This window comes from Cupressus sempervirens, chromosome 9 (assembly GCF_028749045.1).
Source record: "Cupressus sempervirens isolate cs-2001-9-10 chromosome 9, ASM2874904v1, whole genome shotgun sequence".
In the NCBI taxonomy this organism is placed as follows: domain Eukaryota; kingdom Viridiplantae; phylum Streptophyta; class Pinopsida; order Cupressales; family Cupressaceae; genus Cupressus; species Cupressus sempervirens.
In genome coordinates, this window is record NC_143126.1 from 301,488,043 (window position 1) to 301,515,921 (window position 27,879).

The 27,879-nt window shown below is 36.7% G+C and overlaps 1 protein-coding gene across 2 annotated transcripts in view; it reads right to left on the reverse strand.

Moving 5' to 3' along the window:
• The window catches only part of LOC149538597 (Peptidase C13 family), a 100,742-nt gene extending 73,085 nt beyond the window's left edge, over positions 1-27,657 (reverse strand). The window contains exons 1-5 of one of the 2 annotated variants that reach the window (XM_089799908.1): positions 27,458-27,657; positions 8,812-8,853; positions 8,542-8,686; positions 8,199-8,428; positions 7,908-7,965 (exon numbers count right to left, since the gene is read on the reverse strand). In XM_089799908.1, coding sequence (XP_089656034.1) covers positions 7,908-7,965; positions 8,199-8,428; positions 8,542-8,686; positions 8,812-8,853; positions 27,458-27,588 — 606 coding nt within the window. In that variant the 5' untranslated portion in view covers positions 27,589-27,657. The remainder of the gene's footprint in view (positions 1-7,907; positions 7,966-8,198; positions 8,429-8,541; positions 8,687-8,811; positions 8,854-27,457) is intronic. The other variant, XM_089799909.1, reaches the window with a different exon arrangement.
• Positions 27,658-27,879: the final 222 nt, after the last annotated feature.

The window sequence follows — 27,879 nt, forward strand, 5'->3', positions numbered from 1 at the left end:
AGTATCATGATCTTTGGGACAGCAACTTAATGTAGTCCATCATGATAACAGGTCAAGCTATTCTCAAGATCATCACCTTATAATAGCGACCTCACAAAGAAACATTAATGAAAGATCATCACCTTTCATGACATTACCCACATATGCAAAATTGTAACTCATTTAATATTTTAAACAATATAAATGAATATATTAAATTTCATAGTTACACCACCCTGGGGGACGGGGGGACGGCGAAACGGGGGGACAAGTTTCCGGGACAGGGGGACAGAGGGGCCTTAATTTGGGGACGGCGGGGGAACGGTGGGGGGACGGCAGTAGGGGACAAGAGGGGTGTATATATCTATGCATATGGTATTTAAAAATGTTAGTTATGAAAATATGTATTGCAATATAGGATGTAAAGATGTAAAAGAGTGAATACTTGAAACATTGCATTGAATTGGAACATTGAACATTAAACATAAATAGTTGAATTTGCAAATAGTGAATAGTAGGATGTCCCCCATCCTCGGTGGAGGTGGTGGAATCTAGTGGCACCGCTGGGGACGGGGAGACGGAGTCCCCAAGTCTCCGGTGCGTTGAAGTCTCCGAGACGTCGGGCAAAAAGGGGGGGGACGCGTCCCCGTGTTACTATGTTAAATTTAAACATAACTGAGACTCAACCTCAAGAATTACAATTAGATTTTAATCATATCAAGTTTACCTCTAAAGTTCTACAATTTTAGTTTTGGGAGAGGTTTGGTAAATATATCGGCAGTTTGCTCATCAGTGCTGATGTATACCAACTTGATAACATTTCTATCCACCGTGTCCCTGATGTAGTGATAGAGAATCTCGATGTGCTTTAATCTATTGCGGAAAATTAGATTTATTGATAGTTTTATAAAGCTTTGATTGTTAGAGTGTATGACTGTAGGGTTCAAGGATTTCCCAAATAATCCAACCAATAACTTCCATAACCAAACTGCTTCACAGGCTTCCATAGAGGCTGCTATGTATTATGCTTCAATAGTACTCTATGCAACTACGGATTGCTTCCTGCTGAATCAAAATATCGTTGCAAATCCTAGGCTGAAACACCCTGTAGTGCTTTTAAAATCAATTGAACTGCTAGCCTAGTATGAATCTAAATACCCTTGAAGTTGTTTTTCAACTTTATCATATTTTAAAACCGAATCCAATGGTTCCGCACAAGTATCTCTAAATGTGTTTGGCTTCCATAAAGTGAATTTTCTTAGATTCACACATGAATTGACTTAATGCATTTGTTGCATAATAGATATCAAGATGAGTATTCACCAAATACATTTATGAACCAATTATCTATCTATAATGTGTGGAATCTATAGATTCAGATTCCGATGCATCACTTCCAAGCTTGTGAAAGTTTGTCTCCATTGGTGTAGATAGATAAGGGATTATAGTCTATCATTCCAAATTTGTTCAAACTGTCAATAGTATATTTGCCTTGATTTAAGAAAATGTAGTTCTCTTTTTGCTACACTTCTAGTCCCAAAAAAAGTGTTGGAGACCCAGGTCTTTCCTATCAAATTCAGATGCAAGGTCTTGTTTACATTTTGTAATGAGATGATCTCCCTCTGTTATTAGTAAATCATCAACATAGAGAACAAGTATTAACATGCCACCATCAAATACTTTGAAGTATATATTTGGATCTGCTTCATTTTCTGGAGTATCCTAGTTTGGTAAGGTAATTGTTTATCCTTTCATACCATGCCCTAGGGGGCTTATTTAAGACCGTAGAGAGCTTTCTTCAGTTTACACACATGGGAGTTCTTGGCATGGATGACAAAGCCTTCCGGTTGCTCTAAATACACTTCTTCATCAATAACATCATTTAAGAATGCAATTTTTACGCCCATTTGATGTATCTTCCATCCTTTAGATGCAGCAATGAAAATTATAGTTCTTACGAAGTTATATCTAGTAACAGGGGCGAATGTTTCTTTATAATCAATTTCAGCCTAATGAAAGAACCCTCTAGCAATGAATCTAGCCTTGTCTTTTTCAATACTTCCATCTGGTGCATGTTTAATTTTGATTAGCCATTTACAGGAGACAACTGATTTATTTTTAGGTCTAGGTACAACGTGTCAAACATTATTTTTCAAGATAGATTGATATTCCTCAATCATAGCATCTTTCCAAGCTTGGCATGTTAAGGCTTCTTCAAAACTTGATGGTTCAGATTTGATAGCATGAGCGACTTCTTGTTTTCTTACTTTCTCTAAAGATTTCTTCAGGGGCTATGTTAATTTCTTTGATCATCTTCCTTGCCCATAGTGGTCTTTTCCTATTGGATGGAATCTCAAGATTTTCAGGATTAGATTGTATGGGCCCGTAATCTTTTGAATAATTCTCCTTCTAAATCTCAACAATATGGTTTTCATCTAATTCTGTGCTTGATTCGTCATTTAGTTCTTCTATATTTTTAGAAATCTTATATGCAACATCTTCAAATTTAACATCTTTGCTGATTTCGATAGCTCTTTGTCCTGGAATATATACTTTGAGGGCTTTGAAAGACTCGCTATAAGCAACAAATACACCTTTCTTTCCTATGGGTTCTAATTTGGGCGTCTTCTCTTTGGGAACATGAATATACAGGGCAACCAAAAAAATTTAAGTGACTTAAGTCTAGTTTGTTTTCTGTGAAGGCTTCTTCAAGTGTTGTATCCTCTAGAATTAAATGAGGGCATCTGTTTTGAATGTACACTATTGTATCTGAGGCTTCAGCCCAGAATGTTGTGTGAAAATTTTGATCACGCATCATGGCTTTAGCAGCTTCAATAATGGTTTTGTTTTTCCTTTCTGCTACTCCATTCTTTTGTGGAATATTAGGTACTATATACTCCCTTTTAATCCCAATAGAAGCGCAGAATTCTTTTAAAAAATTGAAAATGTATTCACCCCCATTGTCTAATCTCGAAGTCTTAATTTCTTTCCAATTTGATTTTCAACTAATGCTTTAAACTCTTTAAACTTCAATAATAATTCATTTGATTCTTTAAGCTTTAGAAAAAAAATCTAGATTTTTCTGGAGTAGTCATCAACAAAAATTATGTGATACAAGAATCCCCCTAATGAATTTACTGGCATTGGACGACACAAATCAGTGTGAATAAGTTCAAGTACATATTTTTTATTTATGTTCACTACGTGGAAAGGATCCTTTGGAGTGCTTTCCTAAAGCACATCCCTTGCAGGTTTCAATATGTTTAGATTTTAGATTACGTAAGCCTGTCACAATCTTTTCTATAGAGAGTAATGCACGAAAATGGAGGTGTCCTAACCTTTTGGGCCAAATTTCATTAGTTTTGGAAACTTCATGATTTAATGCTTGGTTTTGTTTAATGTCCCCATTCGTTGCCAGCATCAGTATTTCAGGAATTAGCCTAATATTGGACCCTCGTAGGCTAATGAAGATGGTTAGAGGGTCTTCTAAGGATTGGTTCATCTCCAGCATTCAGCGATTTATGGATTTGGCCTTCGTTCAATGTCATTTGGACTCCATTTGCCATACCTACTAGGTATAGTACGTCAAGGGTAATTGAGATGGACACTTTCTATTTTTAGAAAGTATATTTGGTCACATGGGGAATTATGAGGAGAGATTCCTATTTCAGACAGCATGGCAATCAAACAAGTATTTCAAAAGATATTAAAGTTTAAATGACTTAAGTGATTTATTTATATATTTTGAGGTTATAAAGTTATAAAGTCACTTAAGTGACTAAAAGACAAAATTGGCTTTTAATCCCACATTGCCTAGTTGTTGGTGTCTTCCCTCATATCGAGGTTATAAAAGAGTGGAGCTGCATTGGGATTAAAACAACGAATAAATGATCTAATATAAATTCCAAGGTTGCTTAGATGTGACTAGATTTTCCTAAGGACGCAAACCCTTGAGGAAAAGTGTGCAACTAGATGTAAACCTAGTTTAGCACAGTTTACTATCAGTTGGAAGGCCAATTTTGAAGGCTTGATAAGAGGTTTGAACTATAAGGTAAACAGGAGAGGGACTGGCCAGAAAAAGTATTATTATTCTCAAGAACACTAGCTGGAGTGAGTCGGCATTCAAGACATCAGACACGTCCAGGTCAGATTTGGTAGTGTTTGCAAAGTGTATTCCTTCATCTACATTTCATCCAGTAGCGGCACATCAGTCCATTAGAGGGGAATATGGGATTGTTGACAGGTATTTCTTCACGCCAAAACAGTATATATGTTGCCTGCACGTAAGCCCAACCGGTAGGACTGAGGGACGGTGGACAGTACGGCAAAGGCAGCATTGGTAGTTGCTGCAGAAAAGATTGACATCACAGTTGGGAGCTTAAGAGAGCATCAGTGCCTTTTATGGTATTCACATGAAGGGTCGCCACTTAACAGTCTGCCACAATATCATCCACAGCCACAAACAAGAGTCGGATTCCTTCATTGTTTAGAGTTCAGTACAGTTGGCAGTCGAGTTGAACATCCAGTGTCACGGGAGGCTGAGTGGTTGCTAGCAGTTTATCAAGGCTCTGAAAGGCGTTCTTCTAAGACGGAAGAAACTCCATGAATATTAAGAAATGGGACAGTAATATTGTTTCACAAAATACTGGTTATTTTCCAACTGTTTGACATAATGCCAGTCTGCAGAATCATGATTAAAGGATAATGTGTGCTGAGTCTGAAGTCTAGTTAAGATTATTACAGGTAAGTTTCCAGAATCAAGTATTCAGTTAGTCTAAAAAGGTTACCAGTTAACTGTGAGAAGTTCACCAACTGTTTGACATATTGTCTAGTGTTTGGAACTCTCTAGTTTGAGAGATATTGCTCAGAATAAATAAATCAGATTGCTCACCAATTAATTCCTATGGTCTGAAATATGGGTTACTTCGAATATAATCAGTGCTGACACATAATAATCTAGAATAGATTATTACATTTTGAGTATTACAAAGTATACATAAACTTCCATCTATGAATCTCAAAGTGATTGCATTCTTGATGTTAGAATTCTTAGGCCAAGATAGAACTTTATTTTCCTGAAAAGTGACTCAATATCCTTGGTCTTCTAGGCCAGAAATGGAGACCAATTCCTCTTGATGCCTGGTACAAACAATGCATCTTTTCATTGCAAGGTAACTCCAGTTACAGGTTCTAATTCCTTTCACTGGATAGGTGGAGTTATACCCTATTGTAACTTCTTTAGTTGAGTGTCCTTCAAAAGTTACGAACTAATCTCTCAATCCAGTTATGTGTTGAGATGCTCCGCTATCAATCATCCAAGTATTTTTGTTAGTGTTTAGTTCACTTGATAATGCTAAAAAGAATACTGAATTTATAGCTTCCTTGACTTCTGCTATAGAGGCATGAATTTTGTTTTTTTCCGGGTAGTACATGTGAGTGTGTTTGAATTTATCACACTTGTGGCATTCTATTTCAGACATATCTCTCCTCTTGTAGGTTTTGTTTAGGATTATTCTTCCCCCTTCTCTATTTAAAATTTGTTTTCTTTCCTTTATTTTTTGTGTTTGCATGTAGGGCTTGTATATCTCCCTCTTTATTTGGACTGACCCCCTCTTAATTAATCTTGATCCTTCCTGAGTGTAGTCATTCCTAAGCTGATCAAATTTAGGTAGTTCAGGTTGTGCGCTGATACCTTGAATAAAGGATTCCCAAGAAGTTGGTAACACTTTTAGGGCTATCAATGATAGTTCTTTTTCGTCTACATGATTTCCAATAGTTAAAAGTTGATCTTTTAATTCCAAAATTCTCATAAAATATGATGTAATTGTTTCCCCTTTATTCATCTTGATATGAAGAAGTAGTTGTTTCAAGCTAAGAAGCCTGCTTGTATTATTGATTTCATATGTGTTTTCAAGAGTCGTGAGCATATCATAGGCGGTTTTCATTTTTGATATAATTGGTAGTATATTTTCCTTTACAGAATCTATAATAATTTTCATAGCATTATTGTTATGCCTTTTCCATATGGTTTTATCTGGTTCATTGTCTAGCATAGTTTTGTTTTCTTCCACATATGATTCTAATTCGAGTTCTCGAAGAATGACCATTATTCAATTCTCCATGATATAAAGTTCGATGCACCTTCGAGTCTGACACTGTTCACCATAGTTGCACTTATGAATAGATTTTGTGTAAGCCTGATATTTGAATAGTAATTTCATATCTTATTTGAACTCTATCAGTTTAGCTCTAATACCATGTTAAGGAATGCAGATAGAGATAGAGTTTTGATAGCTTGAAATTACTTTGCTGTTTATACAGTTCTGCTACTTTATTATTACCACAGCTGGTATTTATTTTACTGAATACTGAATAGAGTAAATTTTTATATTTATATTGCAGAGATCACAGTACTGATAATGTCTTTTGTTATGACTGCAGGTGTAAGTAATAATAGATCGATTGCTGGTAGTAATATGCACTTTGTTATTGAAATATTCCCAGCAGCGATTGGTTTGAATATATTACTTGAAAGAGTCACACCCCACGTGGGCATGACTCTACATGGCTTGGGCCACGTAGGGTCATGACCCTACATGGGTGTGACTCGATGCTTCAAGCATCATCTTCCAAAACATAAGCAGTAAACAAGATAACACACGATAAACGTGTGGTAATAATTCCTTAATAATCCACGTAAGATGGAAGATAGTTCCTTGACAATGCACATAAAATAGAAGGTGATATTACAAACAGGCCATCGTATAAGATGCCATTTCAAATGCAAATACCAATCAGGGATTATAATAAATGTAGATCTGCGCAATTAGAATGAAGGCACATTAATTTCAGTTTGACATAATCAGATGCAATACTATAGATAGATAGATAGATATGTATGTATGTATGTATATGTATATGTATGTCAATCAGACGCTTTCTAATCTGACTAATGCTATATCTTTAAAATTCTTGACCTTCCTTTTGCTGCCCTTTCCTTTAACATCTGGTATAGACAACTGGCACCAAATCCTGCATGACCGCTACTTTCTCATATCCTGCAAATGAACCTTGAGCTTCAACCAGTAATTACCCTCACTGTGTAGATATCAGATATACTTATAACAGGGAGATAGCGATTTTGATCTGATTCATGGGAATGTCCTGGGTTTCCTCTTTCTCCACAAGTGGATATACTTTGTGCGTCATTCCTGTTGTCCCTCTTTTTGTTGGAGAAATTTATCCCTGCTTCTATATCTGATTTGCAATGTACAGCAATTCAAGGGCAAAAGTCTTTTTATTGAAACAGCAGTACTCGTGGATACTGGATATATTACACAGATAAAAACAATTAATCAATTGCATGCATAAGCATAAGCAGTAGATAATTATGGCAGAAAGGTATACAGATATGGTTCTATTGCATAAAAACTGATGATCAAAATTATAGAAATGTCTAAATATGAATATTTAATCAAAGGACACCATATTGATGAAACTCTTAAGAGGTACCTGAAGTCTTTAACTACAATGTATCATATACTTTAATAAACCATGTCTAATAAAAAGGGCATCCCACTTAGTTACATTTAAATGCAGCCCTATGCGCCCAACAAGAAGCATTCAACTTCTTCCCTTTTAAAGATTGGGTGTTTGCTGTTATCACAAGTAAAGCCTGTTGATTTTCTCAAGCGCCACTAATAGCCCATACCTTATGACCTTATACACATTTCCATGCACATAAGAAATCTATCTATATGAATTCCTTTAAGCTACTGATCTAAACTGGTTTGTGAGTTTCAGATGCAAAAGACAATAAGTTGTGATTTTTACACAAGATAATATGATATCACAAAGCCACAAAAAAAAAAGTGGGACTCAAATCTGGCATCAAGTTTTGAATCATAAAACCAAAGGCAAGAGCAGACCTGAGAATAAAGAGTTGCAGCTTGACAAGTATCTACCATTATCATCAACTCCTTAAATCTATTCACAAGCCACAGAAGAAAAAGAAAGTTACATGGAGAGAAGCAACCAAAACTGCTTACTAACAAACAAACATATCTTAAATTTAAAAAGTGTGAACAAGCACTCCTTACATCAATTAATTTAACATTAAAAATAACAGTAATGCTATGCTGTTGAATTTTTTTTATCATCTTCAACTCTACAATGAACATCGTATATGTCACCAAAATCATATAGTAAGAGTAGCTCACCTGCGTTTCTCTCGCATTTGTTCAATTGCATCAGCTAGATCATGACTTTGAATCTCTTCAGAATCTTGAAACTTCAGAAACTTATCACCACCATGCCCTGTCATGTATAGAAGAATATGACTTCCTTCATCACTCAAGAGGCGCTTTGAACGTGGGACAGCAGGTTCATGTCGACCAGTCAACACACGCAGAAAATTCTCAACAGTCACCTCATAGCCTCTATAATCGACCTGAATATGATAGAATGATAATCGAGAAAACAAATTATAGAAACCTAGAATAATCACATAAAAGTAATAGTATAAATATACCCAATGATTTGCTATTGAAATAGCTAAATCACCTCGACATTGTCCCCATATAGGTTAATCTGGTGGTTCTCATTGTTGAAAACCTGAGCGGGATAGCTATTTCTAGCATTGCAAGCCATATCATCTGCCAACATAAGGATAATCCTCTCATCGGGTATTCCTAGTCTTTTTACTGTCCTAGGAATTGAAAATCACAAGCAAGAGAGACCGTTATCAAAACATACACATCACTCAACAAAATAATAGAGAATTAAATAAGTTGGTAAAAGAAAAATTAATAAGGTGTAAAAAGACGAACTTACCGATATAGGGACAATGTATTGGCCATATGACGATAGTTGAACCTGCACCATGGCACGAACATAAGAGCTCTATAGAAAATATGTGTTAAGGTTCTTTGAAAAAGAAAAATTAACTAGAGATTCAGAAAGCAATCCAATTCTTGATTTTCACCATTGGGATCTTGCACTAGGCAATGTTATTGCTTTTCATTTACATTTTTACAGCAGACAACCAGAACAGATTCCATCCCAAAACAAATTATGTTTGGTTCTATGAAGTTTTCAAGGAGCCTAAACGACCACCTCTTAGAGAAGCATGGAGCTCTGGAAAAATCGTAAGCTCAAGGGTTGAGCTCTTGCATAGTTACAACTTGACCTTCTACCATAAAGCATCTCCCTCCCACATTATTTTTCTGACAAAACTTGACCTTCCACAATAGAGAATTTTTTTTGAGTTTTGGAATGAGAATTTTGAGTCCATGTCCTCCCACTCTTCTTCTGCCTCATCCAGCCAATCTACCTGTGACATGGAAATGGCATACAATACTGACTCTGTGGGTTAATCCCTCCTAGATAGAGCATCAACCACAGCATTCTCCTTTCCTTTCATGTATATGCTCTGAAAATCATATCCCAACATCTTCTTCGCCATTTTTTGTTCTTCAGACCTCTATTCCAAGCATTATTTGAGACTATCGTGCTCATATTTACTTTTAAAAGTCTTCCCAATAGATAACATCTCCATTTTTTCACTGCATGTTAAATAGCCCATCATTTCCTTCTCATTAAAAAGCTTCAACATATTCTTACCTTTAAGTTGGCAACCCTCAAGTGCTAGAGCTTTCATCCTGCATGAGTACTACTCCTTTACAAAACCCAGAAGTATAACACTCCACAATGAAGATTTCAGAAAAATCTGGGAGAGCTATAACTGGTGTTGCACACATGGCTTTCTTATGCTTCTCAAATGTCCTAACAAATACTTCATTCCACCAAACGGAATCCTCTGATATATCATAAGTGGTACAACTGTACTACCATATTTTCATAACATAGGCACTAATAACCAATAATCCTTAAGAAACTCCACAGGTTCTTGAGGGTTCTACGCATCTTGCATTCAACTACGACCTTGATCTTATGATAATCCACGAAGACTCTCTCAAGTAAAACAACATGACCTAGGTGCTCCACCTCTTTGACTCCAAAAACAGACTTGGATGGCTTAGCATAAAGTTAATGTTGTTCAAAAATGTCCAGATCTTAATTCAAATGTTGCAATATTCCTCCCAAGTTTTGCTATATATTAAAATGTCATGAAAAAATACCAAAACAAATTTCTATAGATGTGACCTGAACATAAAGTTCATCAAACTTTTAAATATAGATGGTACATTTGAAAGGCCAAAAGGCATCCCTGATAATTCATAGTTACCCTAATGGTTTCAAAGGGCTATCTTATGTGTATCCTCATCCCCGATTCTGGTTTGATGATAACTAGAACAAAGATCAAGTTTAGTACCATAAACAACATTGCTTAGCTCATCTAACGAAACATCAATAACTAGAATTGGAAACTTATCCTTTATAATGCGTACTACCCTAGCATCTCTTCTACCACCTCAATCTTGTTTCTCTAGACATGTGGATACCTGTCAGGCCTAATGTTGGGTGGTTGGCTAGCTAGTACAAGTTGAATAGCATGATCATGATCTTTTTTTGGAATGCAAAATTTTTGGGATCTTGTCAAACCCTACCAAGTGCCTATCTACAACTACTTGCAAATCTGGTGACGTATGTGCCTTTGACTCATGTGCACCTATTAAAACAATTGGGCTATGAACCTTCTTGCCCCCTTGTTAAGCATATTTGGCATTTGATTGGAACTTACCATATGCAGTGAATTTGCACACAAACTCGTACTTCAATTGTTCTACCTTCTGAGTCAAAATGCATGAATAGCTCCTAGAAGTTTATCCTAACTGTTCCCAATGTAGTAAGCCACTAGACTCCCAAAACAATGTCTACTGCACCCATGGAGATAGCAAACATAGGGCAATTTAGTCAACAATCTCCCATGGTCAGTTTATTGCTATGGTGTTTCCTGACGGACTGTACATCATTTGAACTTGTGATTGAATAAAACAATTCAAACAAGAAGCTAACTTCATTTTGAAAGTTGAGAGTTATACCAAAGTCTACCAATACTGTTTGACTTATTTTCAAGAAACACAGTGTTTCTGGGGTGTGCTACTTCCAGAAAACGCACGATAAAAAATAGATGGTTGGTTTAGGTATCCACTAATTCATCATCCAGCTTACTAAGATCTCTAGCACTACTTCAACATTTTAGGATATGCCTGTATTCAACTATATTTCCTATCACAAATAAAACATAAACCTTATACCCATTTTTCTTCAATTTGTTGAAATGCCAATCTGGTTGGTTGAGAGAATGGTTGTGCTAGGAAGCTCTTCTCTTTTATTTTATTGAGCCCCTACCTTCTGGGACAAAAACTTTTCCTCTGACATGTAAAAGAATCAAATATAATAACAGGATTAATCATCTGTAATGTCATGTTGGCGATGATCCTTTAGCCCACCAGGAAATAAGTCATTCAAGTTCTCCTCTGTAATTATTTTTACTCACAAGGAGAGGTTCTAGAATTGTAGAATACAATCTTGATTGATCCTATTTGTCACAGTTTGGTTTGTTCGATAAATTGATTCTTTGATGCACTATTGTTCATTGATATAGTGCAGCTATAGCTCCTTCATAATTTGATCATGTCACTAAGAGCCTTTTTCCTCTCTTCGAGCATATAGTCATCAATACAAAATGAATTGCTCCATCCATACATAAGGAAGCCATTGTCAACTTCTAGCGCATATTAAAAAATCTCAATTTGATTTATCCAAGTAAGAGATGCTTGCCATTGAACTTATGCATATCCACCTTCCTTAGTAGGTTATAAGATCCAAAATGAGTGCTAGCATTCAGATCAGGAATGGTGAGTTAGGAAAATACACCTTCGTTGGTGGAAACATGGGGTTGTGCCTTTGGTTGTGAAGCTGATATCTTCCAGACAGATTCTTGGCAATAAAATATTATTTCATACTCAATGCTATCTATTTCTCCTTTCGTTTGGGATTTGCTACTAGTCATATCTCCTTTCAATTCAAAGTTGATACTAGCCATATCTTCTACCATTCCAAACAAAATATTGAGCATACCTTGTTTGAGATGGAACACTTTGTTATCTAATGAAGAAAGCATCACATCAGAAGTCCCACCTAACTCTGAATCTATATTCTCTTCGTTAGGATTTTTTCCTAGTGTGAAGAAATTATTGCATTGGCCTCTAGTATACTGTTGTATCATGATGTTACCAAGATATTTTTGATAATTATTAATAACTTATTCCAACTAAATCAAAATAAGCTGAATTTTTTAATGAAACTTACTTCCAACCAAAACTCGCTATTTTGACAAAATTTGAAAAAAATCCAACAAACCTGTTGATTTGCAGTTTTGGGAAAGAATTGCTAAAACCCTTACTTCACAACTCCTTTAAAACAGCTTCAAATGACCTCAAGTTTTGACTCTTGTAGTTTCAATGTCCTTGATCAACTCCTCTAAATTTCAAATCACAAATATTGAAGGGTGCCGCTTCATTTCTGGTCACCTTATGTATCTGGTCACTTAAGGTATCTACAGTTTAGTTTAGTATCATTTTTTTCACTCTTAGTTAACAAGTGTTTTTAGAAACGTCATCTTTGTATTTTGAATTTTCTTATTTAAGAAGCTTTCATCTCCTTTGTAATCAACTTCATTCAATCAATCAATTGTCATTTCATGGTATCAGAGCCCATATGTCAATTTTTGTAGCTTCATACCCAGAATTAAATTCTAGAAGTGTTTAACACTTTTTTCTAAGACATTGTGTAGAATTCTAGAAATTCCTAAGAATTTTTTAGAAGTTTTCTTCCTTTTTTTAATAAAAATCAAAGATTTCAAAAGCATAGGTTTTTTAAATTGCAAATCTTTAAAGGTTTTGAAAGTTTTGAAGGTTTTGCAGATTTCAAAGGTTCTTCTACCAAGTGCAAGGGTTTTATATCTCAGAACTACATTCTTTTGGAGGTTTTGTCTGCCAAATTTGAGGGATTCAGCGTTTGCTCATGGAGGGAGTGTTTTCTATTTTTATTTTTTTCCACAAAAAATCATGAATGGAGAGCTTGATGATTTTTTTTTCACAAAAGATCATGATCGGTTTTCTGATTTTTTTCCAGAAAAAATCATGATGGGTTTTCTGATTTTTTGCCAATATAAATTATGACAGGGTTTTTCCGAAAAAAAAAATTAAATCATGTAGAGTTTCTATTTATTGTCTAGGTCTTGCATGTTTTCATCCACAAAAAGATATTTTTTGTAAAAGGGTTTTGCTTGATTTTTCTCAAAATTTGTGGTTTTCTATGTCATAGGTTTGCTGGTTTTTTTGATGTCTTTTTATGAAAAAAATTGGGTTCTTTCCCCTTTTTCCTCAAAGTGAAGGTTTTTAATGATGTTTCACAAAATAGTGGCATCTTCCACAAAATGTTTTGACAGTTTTTTATAAAATCCTGGTTTCATAAAGAGTCTTTTAGGTTGCAACTCGGGTTTCTAGGGCAAAGTGTTCATACACAAAACAATTTAATGATTTTTTTTACCAAATTGTGAATGTTGCTACTTTTTGATGATTTTTGGCAAAAAATTGTTTATTAATGTAATTAAGTTTTTTGAAGCTGACCTTGATGTCTCATAGAGGGAGAGATAGATTTGTTACCTAACATCATGCTGGAAGGATTATGGTAAAACTTGGTCATATTCAGAAGTTCCACAGCATCAGGGAGGATCTCAGCAATAAACTTATGTTGCAGAGTGTTCTGATGAGAAAGGGGCAACCTTCTATGTATTTCATGGCCAAATGACCTGCAGATTCAGTCTTTTGTAGGGTGATAGTTGATAAATTGACCATCAAGGGAGGGTATTAGAATAAGATTGTATAATTTACCTCATAATGGTTATTTAAGTCTCTTCAGCTATCTCTGGTCACTTAATGTATCTAGTCACTTGATGATCTACAATTAAATAGCTTAGTGTCCTTTTTTTAACTCTCAATTAACGATTGTTTTTTAGAAATGATGTCTTTTGTATTTCCTTAATTAAAGAGCCTTCGTCTCCTTTGTAATTAAAATCAATCATATATATATATATATATATATATTTTTTTTTTTTTTTTTAGTTGCGTGTGTGTTTTATGCTATATATGCCCACCTAGGCCAACCTAAAAACCTAAGAAGACTATATAGATGATCATATAACGTAATCAAGAGTTATGTTGACAATAAGTTAGCCACACATATCCCGATACAATCAATAATTTAAAGCATACCATTTTCAAATCAAATATATTTATATGTTTTTAAGTGCATATTTTGGAGAAGCTTTTCTTCCAGTATTTATTTGAATTTGTAATGAAATGAAATAGAGCACAAAAATATTCTATTAGATATCAAAACACCAATTACAATGAGATTCATCTCCTTGTTAAGAGCTTACAAAATGAAACTGGATAAACATGCAAAATGATAAAAACGAGATGCCTCACACTAGATGCTACAAATAGTAAAATTTCTTGAGTCATTAAGGTTATGTTTAATACATAAATAAGCTTTACCTTCTAACAATCATTTTTTATTATTATTATTCTAGCTATTAACTTAAGGTACGTAGAGATGCCAAAATGAGTTTCCGAGAAAGGGGGCAATGGGCCTCAATTTTGGGATGGTGGGGGGATGGCAGTGAGGGGAGGAGAGGGTAGGGAGGGGTGTTGTATACTTTACATATAGAGCTCGAAATGCTAGTTATTAAATGATGTTTCAATATAACATACCAAATTAAAATGCTTCAACATAGTAAAATTGCAACACGAACTAGAACCATTGAACATTCAACATAGTAACATAGTACATACAAAATAGTAACATTCACAAATAAAAAATCAAATAGAAATTCAAGTACCCATCCCAATGGTAGCATGGTTGTAGAATGGCAGAGGTGGAGGTACTCAAGTACTTGGAGTACCCAGTGCAAGCATGTCTCAGGGACAGGTACTTCAAGGTTTGGGAGGGGACATGAGTCCCCGTGTTTCACTAACTAAAACACAACAAGCAAACATAAAACTAACAAAATAATAAAACCTTGAACCATGCATTTGTCATTCTTTAGAAGGTTTGCTTTGAAAACAAATCATACACTAGGCAAAACTCCATCAAGGTGCCTCAAACCCTCGTGTGATTCGTGAATTCAGACGAACCCACAGGGTCAAATCCATACCTTGTACAAGTTTGACACAAATTCATCATGAACCCACGCGGACCTAGAAGAATGCACTATTACAATAATAGATAAGTCGTCTATTATTAGTTAATGGTTATCTATTGTAAATATCTAGTTAGCTTTAGTTAGCTTTCACTTTTTTAGCTTTATCTGTTAGAATAGAATATTTCTATTCTTTTTGATAGTTTCCTAAGGAAACATCGCTTTATTCTTTTGTATAAATTGACCTCTTGGTCTCTGTTAATAACAAGCAAGTATTTTACCAATTACTTCCGTAATATGGTATCAGAGCTAATACTTGAAGTTTTTTTGAAATTTTTATAATTTCTTTTTTGAAATTATTTGCTTCAAAATTTTCGAAATTATTTTTGCGATTTCTCAAAAACCCGTCTAGGGTTTTCCGTTTTTTGAAGAATTCGTGTGTTCACTGTCATTTTTCAGCTGCTGAAAATCGCAGATCTGGAGGTTGTTTTTCTGCAACTTGGATCCTCATCATATCTGAAAATGCTAGGGTTTCAGTTTTGGCATCTGTTTTTTTGTAGTCAAGGAAAAGGCGTTTTTGAGGGTGAAATCATAGTTTTTTTATGCTAAAATCTCTTTGCCTATGCTATCTCAAGCAAAAACGCCCCTATTCTGATCAAAATCGTCTTTTTCAGACCTGCAAACACCATTTTTCTATTGCTTTGACCTTCAAATCCACCGACTGGTTTTTTGGCTAGAAACCCTAATTTTTGGGGTCAGAAAAAAAATTTGTTTGCAGATTCTTGGTGGGTTTTTCGAGAGCTCAACTAGGTTGTCATCCGTTTTTTCTGGGTGCCTCATTTTTTGTGCCTCGATTTTCGAGCCAGCGTATTCAAAAAACGAGAACATATTCCTTCTGGATTTTTCGAGCTCTCTTCTAGGTCACTCTTTGATTCTTCTGGGTCTTCCATATTTTTGCCTCAAAGAACATGCCTTCCCAAATTTTCACAGATTTTCATTGAAAGATGTGCCATGGCATCTCTGACAAATATTCTGCTCGAGCATAACTCCAAATTCAATGGTCGAAATTATGGAACCTGGAAGCAGTGCAACATCGCAATCTTTGAATATCAAAACACCGATCAACTTGTTCTGGGTGTTACGAAGCGTCCGACTTCTCCGGGTCCTAATCAAGATACATGGATCTGAATAACCAAGAGGCAGTAATGCTTCTCAAGTTATCCGTGGCTGATGATCAGCTTTCTCAGATTCCATCCGGCAAGACAGCTGCCGAAATCTGGACACACCTCAAAGGTCTTCATGAGACTTCTGACAAGAGCAGAGCCTTCTTTCTGAAAAACACTCTATTTTCTATTGTCGTGGATGAGCGGACCACGCTCCAGGCAAACCTGAATTGGATTCAGGAAATCTGTGATCAGCTACTTGCCATTGGTCGCAAGATGGAGGAAGAGGATATTGTGGTAATCACTCTTCGGAGTTTACCAAAATCCTATGAGCATTTTATCGAGACTCTCAACATCACATCTATTGGTGTTGATCTAAAGTTCACTGATCTCTGCAACCTGCTGCTTCAGCAAGATCAATGGAAACAACAGTTTGATAGCAGCTCCAATTCCACCTCCACTGAGCAAGCCTTTGCTGCGAAATCCTTTCAGAAGGATAAGAGCAAGTTTCAGCAACCATCTCAGCAAAAGTCTTCGGCTCCAGCATCCGATGGTACTAAAAAGAAGAACATTCAATGCAACTATTGTCACAAGTTTGGTCACATGAAAGTTGAATGTCGGAAATGCTTAGCTACCCAGTCTAAGCAATCCGGTTTGCAACCCAAAGTGAATAGTGCAAAGCACACTGAGCAGGCAGAATTTGCCTTTTACGCCTTTATGGCTAAGAGACTTGCAGATCATGTGAAGTTGTCTGCCTGGTACATTGATTTAGGTGCCTCTTGACATGTCACTCACCGTAGAGACTGGTTTACTGACTACCAGCCTTATTCAGATTTTGTTATTTTTGGTGGCGGAGAAGAGTACACAGTTGTCGGTAAAGGCAACAGTCAGATTCAATATGTTGGGAGGAATCTCATATTCCTTGATGTGTACTATGTTCCAGGGATGGAACTAAATCTACTCTCAGTCAGTCAATTGCTGCGACATTCTCCACACTTGGCAGTCACCTTCAGTTCACATCAGTGCACCATCACTGATCGAGCGACTAAGTCTACTGTTGCAGTTGGTCTTGAGGATCATGGTCTTTTCAGACTTACTGATTCTGATGATTCTCAAGACTTAGCTATGGCTGCTCGGCGATCTTCCATAACCACACTTTGGCATCAACGATATGGGCACTTAAATGTGCATTATCTCTCACAACTTGCTCGGGATGAGCTTGTTCTTGGTTTGCTAGAGATTCAAACTCAACATCTTGGAGTTTGTGACGCATGTCAAGCTGGGAAGCAACATTGCACACCTTTCCCCAGTGGCGATTCTTGGCGAGCTTCTCAAGTACTTCAGCTTGTTCATGCTGATATCTGCGGCCCTATGGCCACTCCTTCTGTTCTTGGGTACAAGTATTTTCTATTGTTTGTAGATGATTTCAGTAGAAAAATGTGGGTGTATTTCCTTAAAAAGAAATCCAATGCATTTACTGTATTTCAGAAGTTTAAACCCTTAGTTGAAAAAGAGTCTGGGAAATCTATTATTACTCTTAGATCAGATAATGGGGGGGAATTTTGTTCTAATGTTTTCTCCAGCTTCTTGGATACACGTGGCATCCAACGCCAATTCACCACACCCCACACGTCACAACAGAATAGTGTAGTTGAATGTCGGAACAAGACAATCACCGAGATGGCTCTCATTCCATGCTCGAACATAGACATGTTCCGAAGCAATTTTGGACAGAAGCAGTTAACACTGTAGTTTATCTGTTGAACCGGTCACCCACAGTGGCGGTCAAAGGTAAAACTCTGAAAGAGGCCTAGTCAAGTCGCAAGCACAGAATCAGTCACTTGAAGGTTTTTGGCTCTCTTGCTTTTGTTTGGATCCCTGATGCTTCACGCACCAAGTTGGATGCCAAGAGTCAGAAACTGATGCTTGTTGGATATAGCAGTCTTCACAAAGCCTATTGCCTGATTGATGTTGAGATATCTCATCTTATATACAGTCGTGATGTAGTCTTTGATGAGCAGCGAGGACCATTCATGCCTATTTCTCTTGTTCCTGATCTAGCAAACCAGCCTATGCAGGCTCATGATTTGGGAGTTCGGCTTCCATTAGGTCCACCTAATGGGAGGGCTCCAGTACCTCCTACAGCTCCAGTTATTCCAGTGATACGTGTATAGATTCCTCCGGCTTCTCCTGCAGGATCACCTCGTTTTGAAGATGCTTCACCTGAGTTTGATCCAGCTTCTTCTAATGCGGATCCTACTGATCAAGCATCTCCTAGTACTATTGTTGGTCCTTCTCCTATCCGACCTAAGTGGTGGGCTAAGACACTTGCTAATCTTCATGATGATGAGCTCGTAGATGGAAGAACTACTCGGAAAAAGAGCAATACTACAGATTCTGTTAACTTTGCTCTAATGGCCAACATTCACAGTGTGTTTGAACCTCAAACATATTCTAAGGCTAAAGGAATTCCATAGTGGGAACAGGCCATGACCTCTGAACACCAGAGCCTGCTAAAGAACAACACTTGGGTCCTTTTTGATCTTCCACCAAGGAAGAAACCCATTGGTTGCAAATGGGTCTACAAAATCAAATACAAATCAGATGGTACTTTGGATAAGTAAAAAGCTCGTTTAGTGGCAAATGGCTTTTCTCAACATCAGGGCATTGATTATGAGGAGACCTTTGCTCCTACTGCAAAGATGAGCGCCATCAGATTAGTCCTAGCCATGGCAGCACAATTTGGCTGGAAGGTCCATCAAATGGATGTAAAGAGTGCTTTCCTGAATGGTGATCTCCATGAAGAGGTCTACATGACGAAGCCTCCTGGTTTCAAGGTTGCTGGTAAAGACCATCAAGTTCTCAAATTAGTAAAAGCTCTCTATGGTTTGAAGCAGGCCCCTCGGGCATGGTACATCAAGATTGATAAGTACCTTAGTGATCAAGGCTTCAAGAAGAGTTCTTCAGACTCAAATCTGTACATCAAGAATACTGACAGTGACATCATCCTCCTGGTTATCTATGTGGATGCTTTGATCATCACTAGCAGTTTGGCATCTTTGATTCAAGGAATCAAACAGAACTTATGCCAATCTTTTGATATGACTGACCTTGGGCTCATGCATTATTGCTTAGGTGTTGAAGTTTGGCAACGATCTTCTGGTATATTCATCTCTCAGTCCAAATATGCCAAGGCCCTGTTAGACAAATTACGAATGCAGGATTGCAAACTTGCATCTACACCTATGGAGAAAGGTCTCAAGTTATCAGCAAAGTCTGATTCTCCTTCCGTTGATGATACTACATACAGGCAACTAGTAGGTAACCTCATCTACCTCTCTACTACTAGGCCTGATATTAGCTTCCCAGTCAGCTATATTTCACACTTTATGACAGCTCCTAAGGCTGATCATTGGATGGCAGCAAAGCGTGTGCTTCATTATGTAAAGGGCACTTCAGATTATGGACTTTTGTACTCTTGAATTTCTAATCCTAAACTCAGTGAGTTCATAGATTCAAATTGAGCAGGCTCTACTGATTTTAAAAAGTCAACATCTGGCTATGTGTTCAGTTTGGGATCCGGTACAGTCACATGGACCAGCAAGAAGCAACAAGCAGTTTCTCTCTCTTCTACAGAGGCTGAATATAGAGGGACTGTTAAGGCAGGATGTGAAGCTGTTTGGCTTCATCGGATGCTTGGGGATATGCAAATGTCACCAGCAGGACCGACTACTCTGTTTGTTGACAACGAAGGCATTATCAAGTTAGCACGGAATCCAATCTTCCATGAACGAACCAAGCATGTGGATGTTCATTGTCATTACATATGACAGCTGGTTGAAAACGGGACTATTGATCTACAGTATGTTCCTACCACAGATCAAACTGCAGACATTCTCACCAAGCCTCTTGGTCCTGATAAGTTTGTCAAATTCAGAGGACAACTTGGTGTTCTAGATAGATTAACCATTAAGGGAGGGTATTACAATAATAGATAAGTCATCTATTATTAGTTAATGGTTATCTATTGTAAATATCTAGTTAGCTTTAGTTAGCTTTCACTTTTTTAGCTTTATCTGTTAGAATAGAATATTTCTATTCTTTTTGATAGTTTCCTAAGGAAACATCACTTTATTCTTTTGTATAAATTGACCTCTTGGTCTCTGTTAATAACAAGCAAGTGTTTTACCAATTACTTCTGTAATATGCACCACGAATCCATATGGACTTGGGAGAATCCGATGCAAATCCCCAAGGACCCACAGGCCAAACTTGGAATCAGTACACAGGAATCCATATATATATATATACACACACACACCCGAATCCATACAAATAATAATGGGGAGAAAAATCACAAATCCATGAATTGGATTCTTGTACCCGAACCCATCCCTGAATCGGCAAATTATAAGAAATGGCTAGAGCCGTGTTAGTATTAAGATAATAGATAGTTTCTATTATCTTTGTTTAGTATCTAATGGTTATCTATTGTAATCTTCTATAAATATTAGAATGTTTCTAATATTTAGTTTTATGTTTCTAGAATAGAATGTTTCTATTTTTTACGATTGTTGCTTAAGGAAATATCGTTCAGTCTCTTGTATAAATTGATCTCTTGATCACTGTTAACAATAAGCAAATATTTTCTGATTACTTCGCAATATGGTACCAGAGCCCATACTCTAAAAAAAATTAAAAATAATTATAATTTCTTGGTTGAAACTTGAAATTATCTGCCATTTATTTTCGAAATTATTTACATGCATATTTGCTTCCAACTCTCTCTATAATCTGACAAGGATTTCCATTTTGAGAGATTTGAATCTACCTACTTCTGGTTCCATTCTGCAACCCATTTCTGACCAAATCCGTCTATTTTTCTGCACATTTCTGCTATTTTTGTGGTTTTTTTTTTGCAGCAGGGTCATTTTCGTTCAAAACCCTAACTTTTGTACCGGATCAAAAAACAATTTACAAATTCTTAGTGGGTTTTTTGAGATCTCAACTAGGTTGTCTATTTTTTGGGGTGCCTCAATTTTCAAGCCAGTCGATCCAGAAACTAACAACATATTCTTTTTGGGTTTTTCAAGCTCTCTTCAAGGTCACCCTTCAAATTTTCTTGATCTTCTATTTGTTTTGCCTTGAAAAACGTGCCTTCACAGATTTTCACGCTTTTTCACTAAAAAACGTGCTATGGCATCTCTAACTAATATTTTGCTTGAGGGAAATTAGAAGTTCAACAATTGCAATTATGGCACATGGAAATAGTGAATGCTAACCATCTTTGAATATCGTGACAACAATAAGGTGGTTCTGATTCACAATCGTCTTCTCAACAGATGTCCTCTACTCCAACTTCAGAAGGCTCCAAAAAGAAAAACATTCAATGCAACTATTGCCACAAGTTTGGGCACATGAAGGTTGAATGTCGGAAGCACTTAGCTGCCCTATCTAAGCAATTTGGTTTGCAGCCCACAACAAATAGTGCCGAGCACTTTGAGCAGACAAAATCTGCCTGTTACGCTTTTTGATAGCTACTGCTCTGGATAGATTAGCCATTGAGGGTATTACGATAACAGATAGTTTCTATTATCTCTATTTAGTATCTAATGGTTATCTATTGTAATCTTCTGTAAATATTAGAATGTTTCTAATATTTAGTTTTTTGTTTCTAGAATAGAATGTTTCTATTCTTTACAAATGTTTCTTAAGAAACATCGTTCAGTCCCTTGTATAAATTGATCTATTGATCACTGTTAACAACAAGCAAATATTTTCCAATTACTTCATAATAGTTAGGTGAGTCAAAAATATCCGATACTTTTTTTAGAGATACAATTCACATTATAGTCTACATTTTGAATCATGCTCCAATCAAAATAAATGATAGCAAAAATCCATATTAGTTATGCAAAGGAAGGTCTGTAACGGCGAAGTTTTTCAAACTATTTGGAAACACATGTTATAAAGAAGAGATGAAGAAGATCTAGGAAAGTTTGATTCGAGTTGATGAAGGAATATTCTTAGGCTACTTCCACAAAAAGTAAAGCAAACAAATGCTAACAAGAAGCTGCACAAGGTTTTTGAAAAAGCAAATGTGAAAGTTATAGAAGGAAAACACTATGAAGAAGTTCAAGAAGATGTTCCTCAGTATGAGGAAGTTTGTAAAGAAGAAGAAACTAAGAGAGAGATTCTTGATCAAAGGAACCTAAAGACACCACCAAGAGCACCATTCAAGACCCTATCCAAATTTGTCAAGAAGAAATCATTCAAAACTTGATCGATGAGAACAAAATACAAAAGCTCAAACAAGGAAGAGATTTAATAGCACATGAAACATGCAACTTTGTGCTTGCTCTACAAAATAAAGCCAAAAGACTTTACAGAAGTAAGTGAAGACAAGCATTGTAGAAATGCTATGGAAGAGGAATTAAATCAAATGGAGAAGACTTAAACTTGGGAACTTGCATCCTGACCCAAAACCTAGTGGTACTCGGTGAGAGGACGTCACCAAGACGGGTACTTGAAGTACCCACACCGTGCCCAAGTGTCGTCGCACCCACTTTCGCACCACTTTGGTGCTTGGAGACGCCAAGAGTACTCAAGTACTCGAGTGCTTGGGTACTCAGGTACTTAGGTAACTGTGTGCTTGGGTGCTTCCTCTATTTTGTTAAGATGAACAAACTTACCTCTAATTGGGTGTTTGGGTGCTTGTGTGCTTGGGTGCTTCATCCACTCTATGAAGAGGAACAAACTTACCTGTAAGAGAGCAATGAAGCTAGTTGTTGTACACAATGTCTTACATATTGTATATCGCAAGACACGTGCACAAAGAGAGCCTAGCAGCACAATGGGATGTAGAGCCAAAGGATCTGTTTCATACTAATGAGGATGAGATTGCAACAGAAATAGAAGTAGGGTTGGTTAGTGTTCCTTTCACAGAACTTGAGCATGAGGAGTCTAGTAGTTCCAATAATGAGGACTTTGGCTTGGGGGATGATTAGAGGCTTCCCATCACTACATTTGGTCATTTTGACATAATTTTGCACTTGTGATATTGATCATGATTCATATCATGCATGATGCTATTCATTGTAATCATCTTTATCATTATAATATAATTGATATTTGATGGAACTAATATAAATCTTATTTGTTGATAGTTCAGATTTCTATTTGAATCTTGATTTATGAATGTTACTATTGGGTATGCACTATGTTACTATGCTGAATGTTCAATGGTTCTAGTTTGTGTTGCAATTTGGTTATGTGCAAGTATTTCAACTTGGTATGTTATACTGAAGCATCATTTCATAACTAGCATTTCATGTTCCATATGTATAGTATGCAGCACCCATCCCCAACCCCCTCATGCCATCTCAAAATCGAAGACCTTTTTCCCCGTCTTGGAAACTCTCCCCAGTGTTCCCCCATCCCAAAGTCCCCCCGCGTCAGAGTTATACTGCAAAAATGTCATTGGCACTAAATAAATTTTGAAAAACAAATTAAATGAGGATGACCAAGTCATAAGGAACAAAGCAAGATTTATATGCAAAGGATGTGCTCAAGTTGAACGAATAGATTTTGTAGAAACATATGACCTATTGCTCATATGGAGGCAACAAGTATGTTGTAGCTCTTGCCAAGTTTTAGAACTTCAAAGTCAACTAGATGGATGTGAAATCAGCCTTCTGAAATGGAAACTTGGAGGAAGAATGTACATTGAACAACTAGAAGGGGTTATCCAATCAGAGCATGAGGCTATGTTTGCAAGCTAAAGAAGGCACTTAATGGACTCAAACAAGCCCTAAGAGCTTAGTACTCGAGGCTAGACAAGTACCTTCAAGAGCAAGGCTTCAAAAGGGGAATTGCGGATAGCAATCTTTATATGAAGAATAAATGAGACGATTTGTTGATTGTTGTGGTCTATGTTGATGGTATCATTTTTGGAGGTAGCGTGACAAGATTTGCCAAGAATTTTCCATGAATATGCACAAAAGAGTTTGAAATGTCAATGCTTGATGAATTGTCCTTCATCCTTGGGTTGCAAATTTCCCAATCAAATAGGGGACTATTGATTTCACAAATCAAGTATATTAAGATGTTCAATAATTTCAGGATAGAAGACTGCAATATAGTGAGCACTCTTGTGGTTACAGGATGCAAATTAAGAATGATGAATCTCTTGAGGCTAACCAAACTCTTTACAGGTCCATGATTGGAAGTTTGTTATATGTGACAGCTACAAGACTTGGCATTATGCATGCAATAATATTGGTGGCATGCTTTCAGGCAGTACCAAAAGAAACTCATGTGAAATCAGTCAAAAGAATTTTCAAATATCTAAAGGGCATTACGGATTATGGATCGTGCTAAGAGGTGCAGATTTCACCCTTACAGCATTTATGGATGTAGATTGGGTCAACAACGTTGATGAAGACAAAGCACTAGTTGAGGAGCACTCTTCCTTGGTAACAGTCTTGTATCTTGGTTGACTAAGAAGCAGGCTTCAAATTCTTTAACACTAGAGGCAAAGTGTATTGCAGCAGCAGCTTGTTGCACACATGTTCTCTAGATGAAACAAACACTGAAGGATATTAAGATCCACTATGAGCATCCCATCTTCATATTCTGTGACAATACAAGTGGAATAAATGTTTCAAATAATCTAGTTATGCACTCCAGGACAAAGCATATTCCAAAATCATCTACCATCTCAAGAGAGCAGGTGGTTGATCAGCAAGTGAAGCATGAGTACATTGCTACACAGGAACAAATTGCGAACATCTTCATAGAGCCTCTTCCAAAAGAGACTTTTGAGTATCTATAGGAGAAATTGGAAGTGATATTACCAGAAAGCCTTTGCAATTGACGTCAACACATAAGGACTAGAATAAAGGGGAGTGTTTCAATCACAGGGAGATGCATGATCCTATTGCAATGGACAAAATATTTCTTTACAAGGTTGTCAACAATCACAAAGGAGGAGATTGCTAAAATTTGTTGTTAGTGATGTCAAAGGAAGCCAAAGAATAAATAGTGTCATTAAGATCATTGAGGAAGGAGTCTGTTGATGTTGGTTAGCAGCCTTGTATAAAGGGAAAAAATTGAATAATACTTTGGGCCGACCTCCTAGTCATTGGAGCCTTGTCTTAGAGAATAAAAAAATTAATTAAAATATTTTTTAGATTTCTTTACCTAGGCCAACCCTTATTTGTTTGCCAACCTCCTTGGAGATTATTTATTGTAAATAATTATTAATGTTATGGGTCAATCCATCCTTATGTGGTGCTCATGTTAAGAGGTGTTTTAAAATAAAAATAAAAAATGTATTTTTGCTGGCCAATCTCACGGAGAAGGGCACCCACTTTGGGAGGAATTTTTTTAGAAAAAATGATATCCTTACTTCCTCCTTGACCGACCAGCATGAAGGGAAGCAACCATTGGTGAGAGGTGCAATTCAATTGGAATTCATTTCAATAAGCAATTGCTTGAATATTATTCGATTCCCATTCAAAGCAGATTTTGAGCAGACCTAAGAAGATCGTGTGAGCCGACCTGTAAGTAGATATTATAGATGATTGTTGGAGACATGCACGAATATTGTTGAAGATTATTGTAGATCTATGAGTGGATATTGTTGAAGATTATAAATCCGATTTAAAAGAAGCATTTTGAGCAGATTTGTGGAGAAGATTTAGGTCTGATTCAAGTAGAAACTCAAGTACATATCACATCATTCTTTTGGAGGTTGGTGCCTTGTATTCAAGGAGATTGGTGTCTCCGCTAGGTTGGCATCTATGAATCATCTAAAGGGGATTGAGTTTCCTACGGGTTGGTGCCTGAGAAGATTGGAAGGAGTTTCTAACACAAAAGCAATATTTTGTTGTGGATATTTTGTTGTGGTTATCTCCTGCAAGGGTTTCCACATAAATCGTGTGTCCTTCTTGTATTTTTAAATGTTTTCATGTTCCATTAAACTTACTGCCGTGGATGATTAATTTTTTAAAAACTAAAATTGTGACTCATTATTTTTTGATAAGTGAAAGACGGTTGTTATACCGACTCCTAGGGCAAAATGCTCAGGGAAGCATCCTCAGGTGGGACGTCACCCCTAGCTATTACCTTTCCTTTTGCACATGTTTATTGCTATGACTTTGTGCGAAATTAGCTGCATCTTCAAATCAATGATTACAGAAATCATTGTGTATCTGCACATATTTGAGTGATTAAGAATTGGAGCAGCACCAAGGCACAAACCTCAGGAGTATACAAGGCGACCTCCAAGGCGCCCAATCTTAATCGCACTTTGGTCTGCCAGCTAGGTTGCTCTTGTACGGGCTTTTTTTGATCTTGCAATCAGTCATTCTGAGTTAGTCGTAAGTATCGCAGCCATTTAGAAATGCGATTTCGAGAATTTTTCACAACAGGCCATGAAAAATAATTGTAACGGGGAACACTATCTGAAAATATATATATTCTTAAGTTGCCTAGATTTTGGCAAATTCTACGATCATAAAATTCAATACGTTTGGTCAAGTCATTGATCGAAAATCCATGTAAAATCATCAGTATTAGAGATCCAATCCCAAACTTCCAGAACTAGGTATCTGTCAATTTATGGTCCACGGGTAAGGAGAAGTATTTGTGGCCTAAATGACAAAAGTGCAGAACCAAGTATGCATACTGTTTGTTCTAGTTTCTAATATGTGCTCTATAATACCAATGTAACGGGCATGGAAAGAGATAGCTTAATTCCCAGCTCATTTTTTTCTTCGGTTTTGAGCCCGTAATGCTCGGGGCTCAAACATTCGCCGGCAGTAACTAGGATGCCCAAGGCGAAAGCTTCGCAGGCAATATAAATTGGTTGCCAAAGGTTGGATGATCCAGATGACATGAAATTTAAACATAACCAAACGAGGAATCACCAACCCTGCAAGAATGTTTGCCATATGTGGTAATGTCAAAACTTCTTACTTTTCCAGCAAGGGAACGTGGACATTAACGGAAGGCTCGGAGTCGTTATTAGTGCCAAATGTTCGCATTGTTTCAATCTGTATCCTTTCCTAGAGAATTGAATATAATTAATACAGACGAAATAATAGAAGCAAGCGTTAAAGAAATGCAATAAGGAGCTAACCAGAAGCGAGATGTGCAGACCAAAACAGCCCAGTTATTAGTGTGAATCGTTCCAAAGCCTGAGAAATCTGCATTTACCATTGATAATATAAACAATAATTGCATCAACCCCATCATTTCTCTCATCGCCATTGCCTCCCAGCTCTCTGCACAGATGAGTTTGAGCCGTCCTCCTTTTTTAGTGTTTCGTTTATATTGATTTGCTTGCTCGCCCAACTTACACGTGTGCAAGGTAATGAAATTCGTATTGACATTAATTTATGGGCTAATTAAACAAACTAAGGTATAAGCTCACATAAAATTTAGATGTATTTTATTTTATGAAAAATAAAAAAGTTCGATTTGTATATAGCCAAAAAAAAAATTATTAAAAAAATGGTGAAAATGGTGAACTCTGCACACTTCTTACTTTGGCAAAACCAA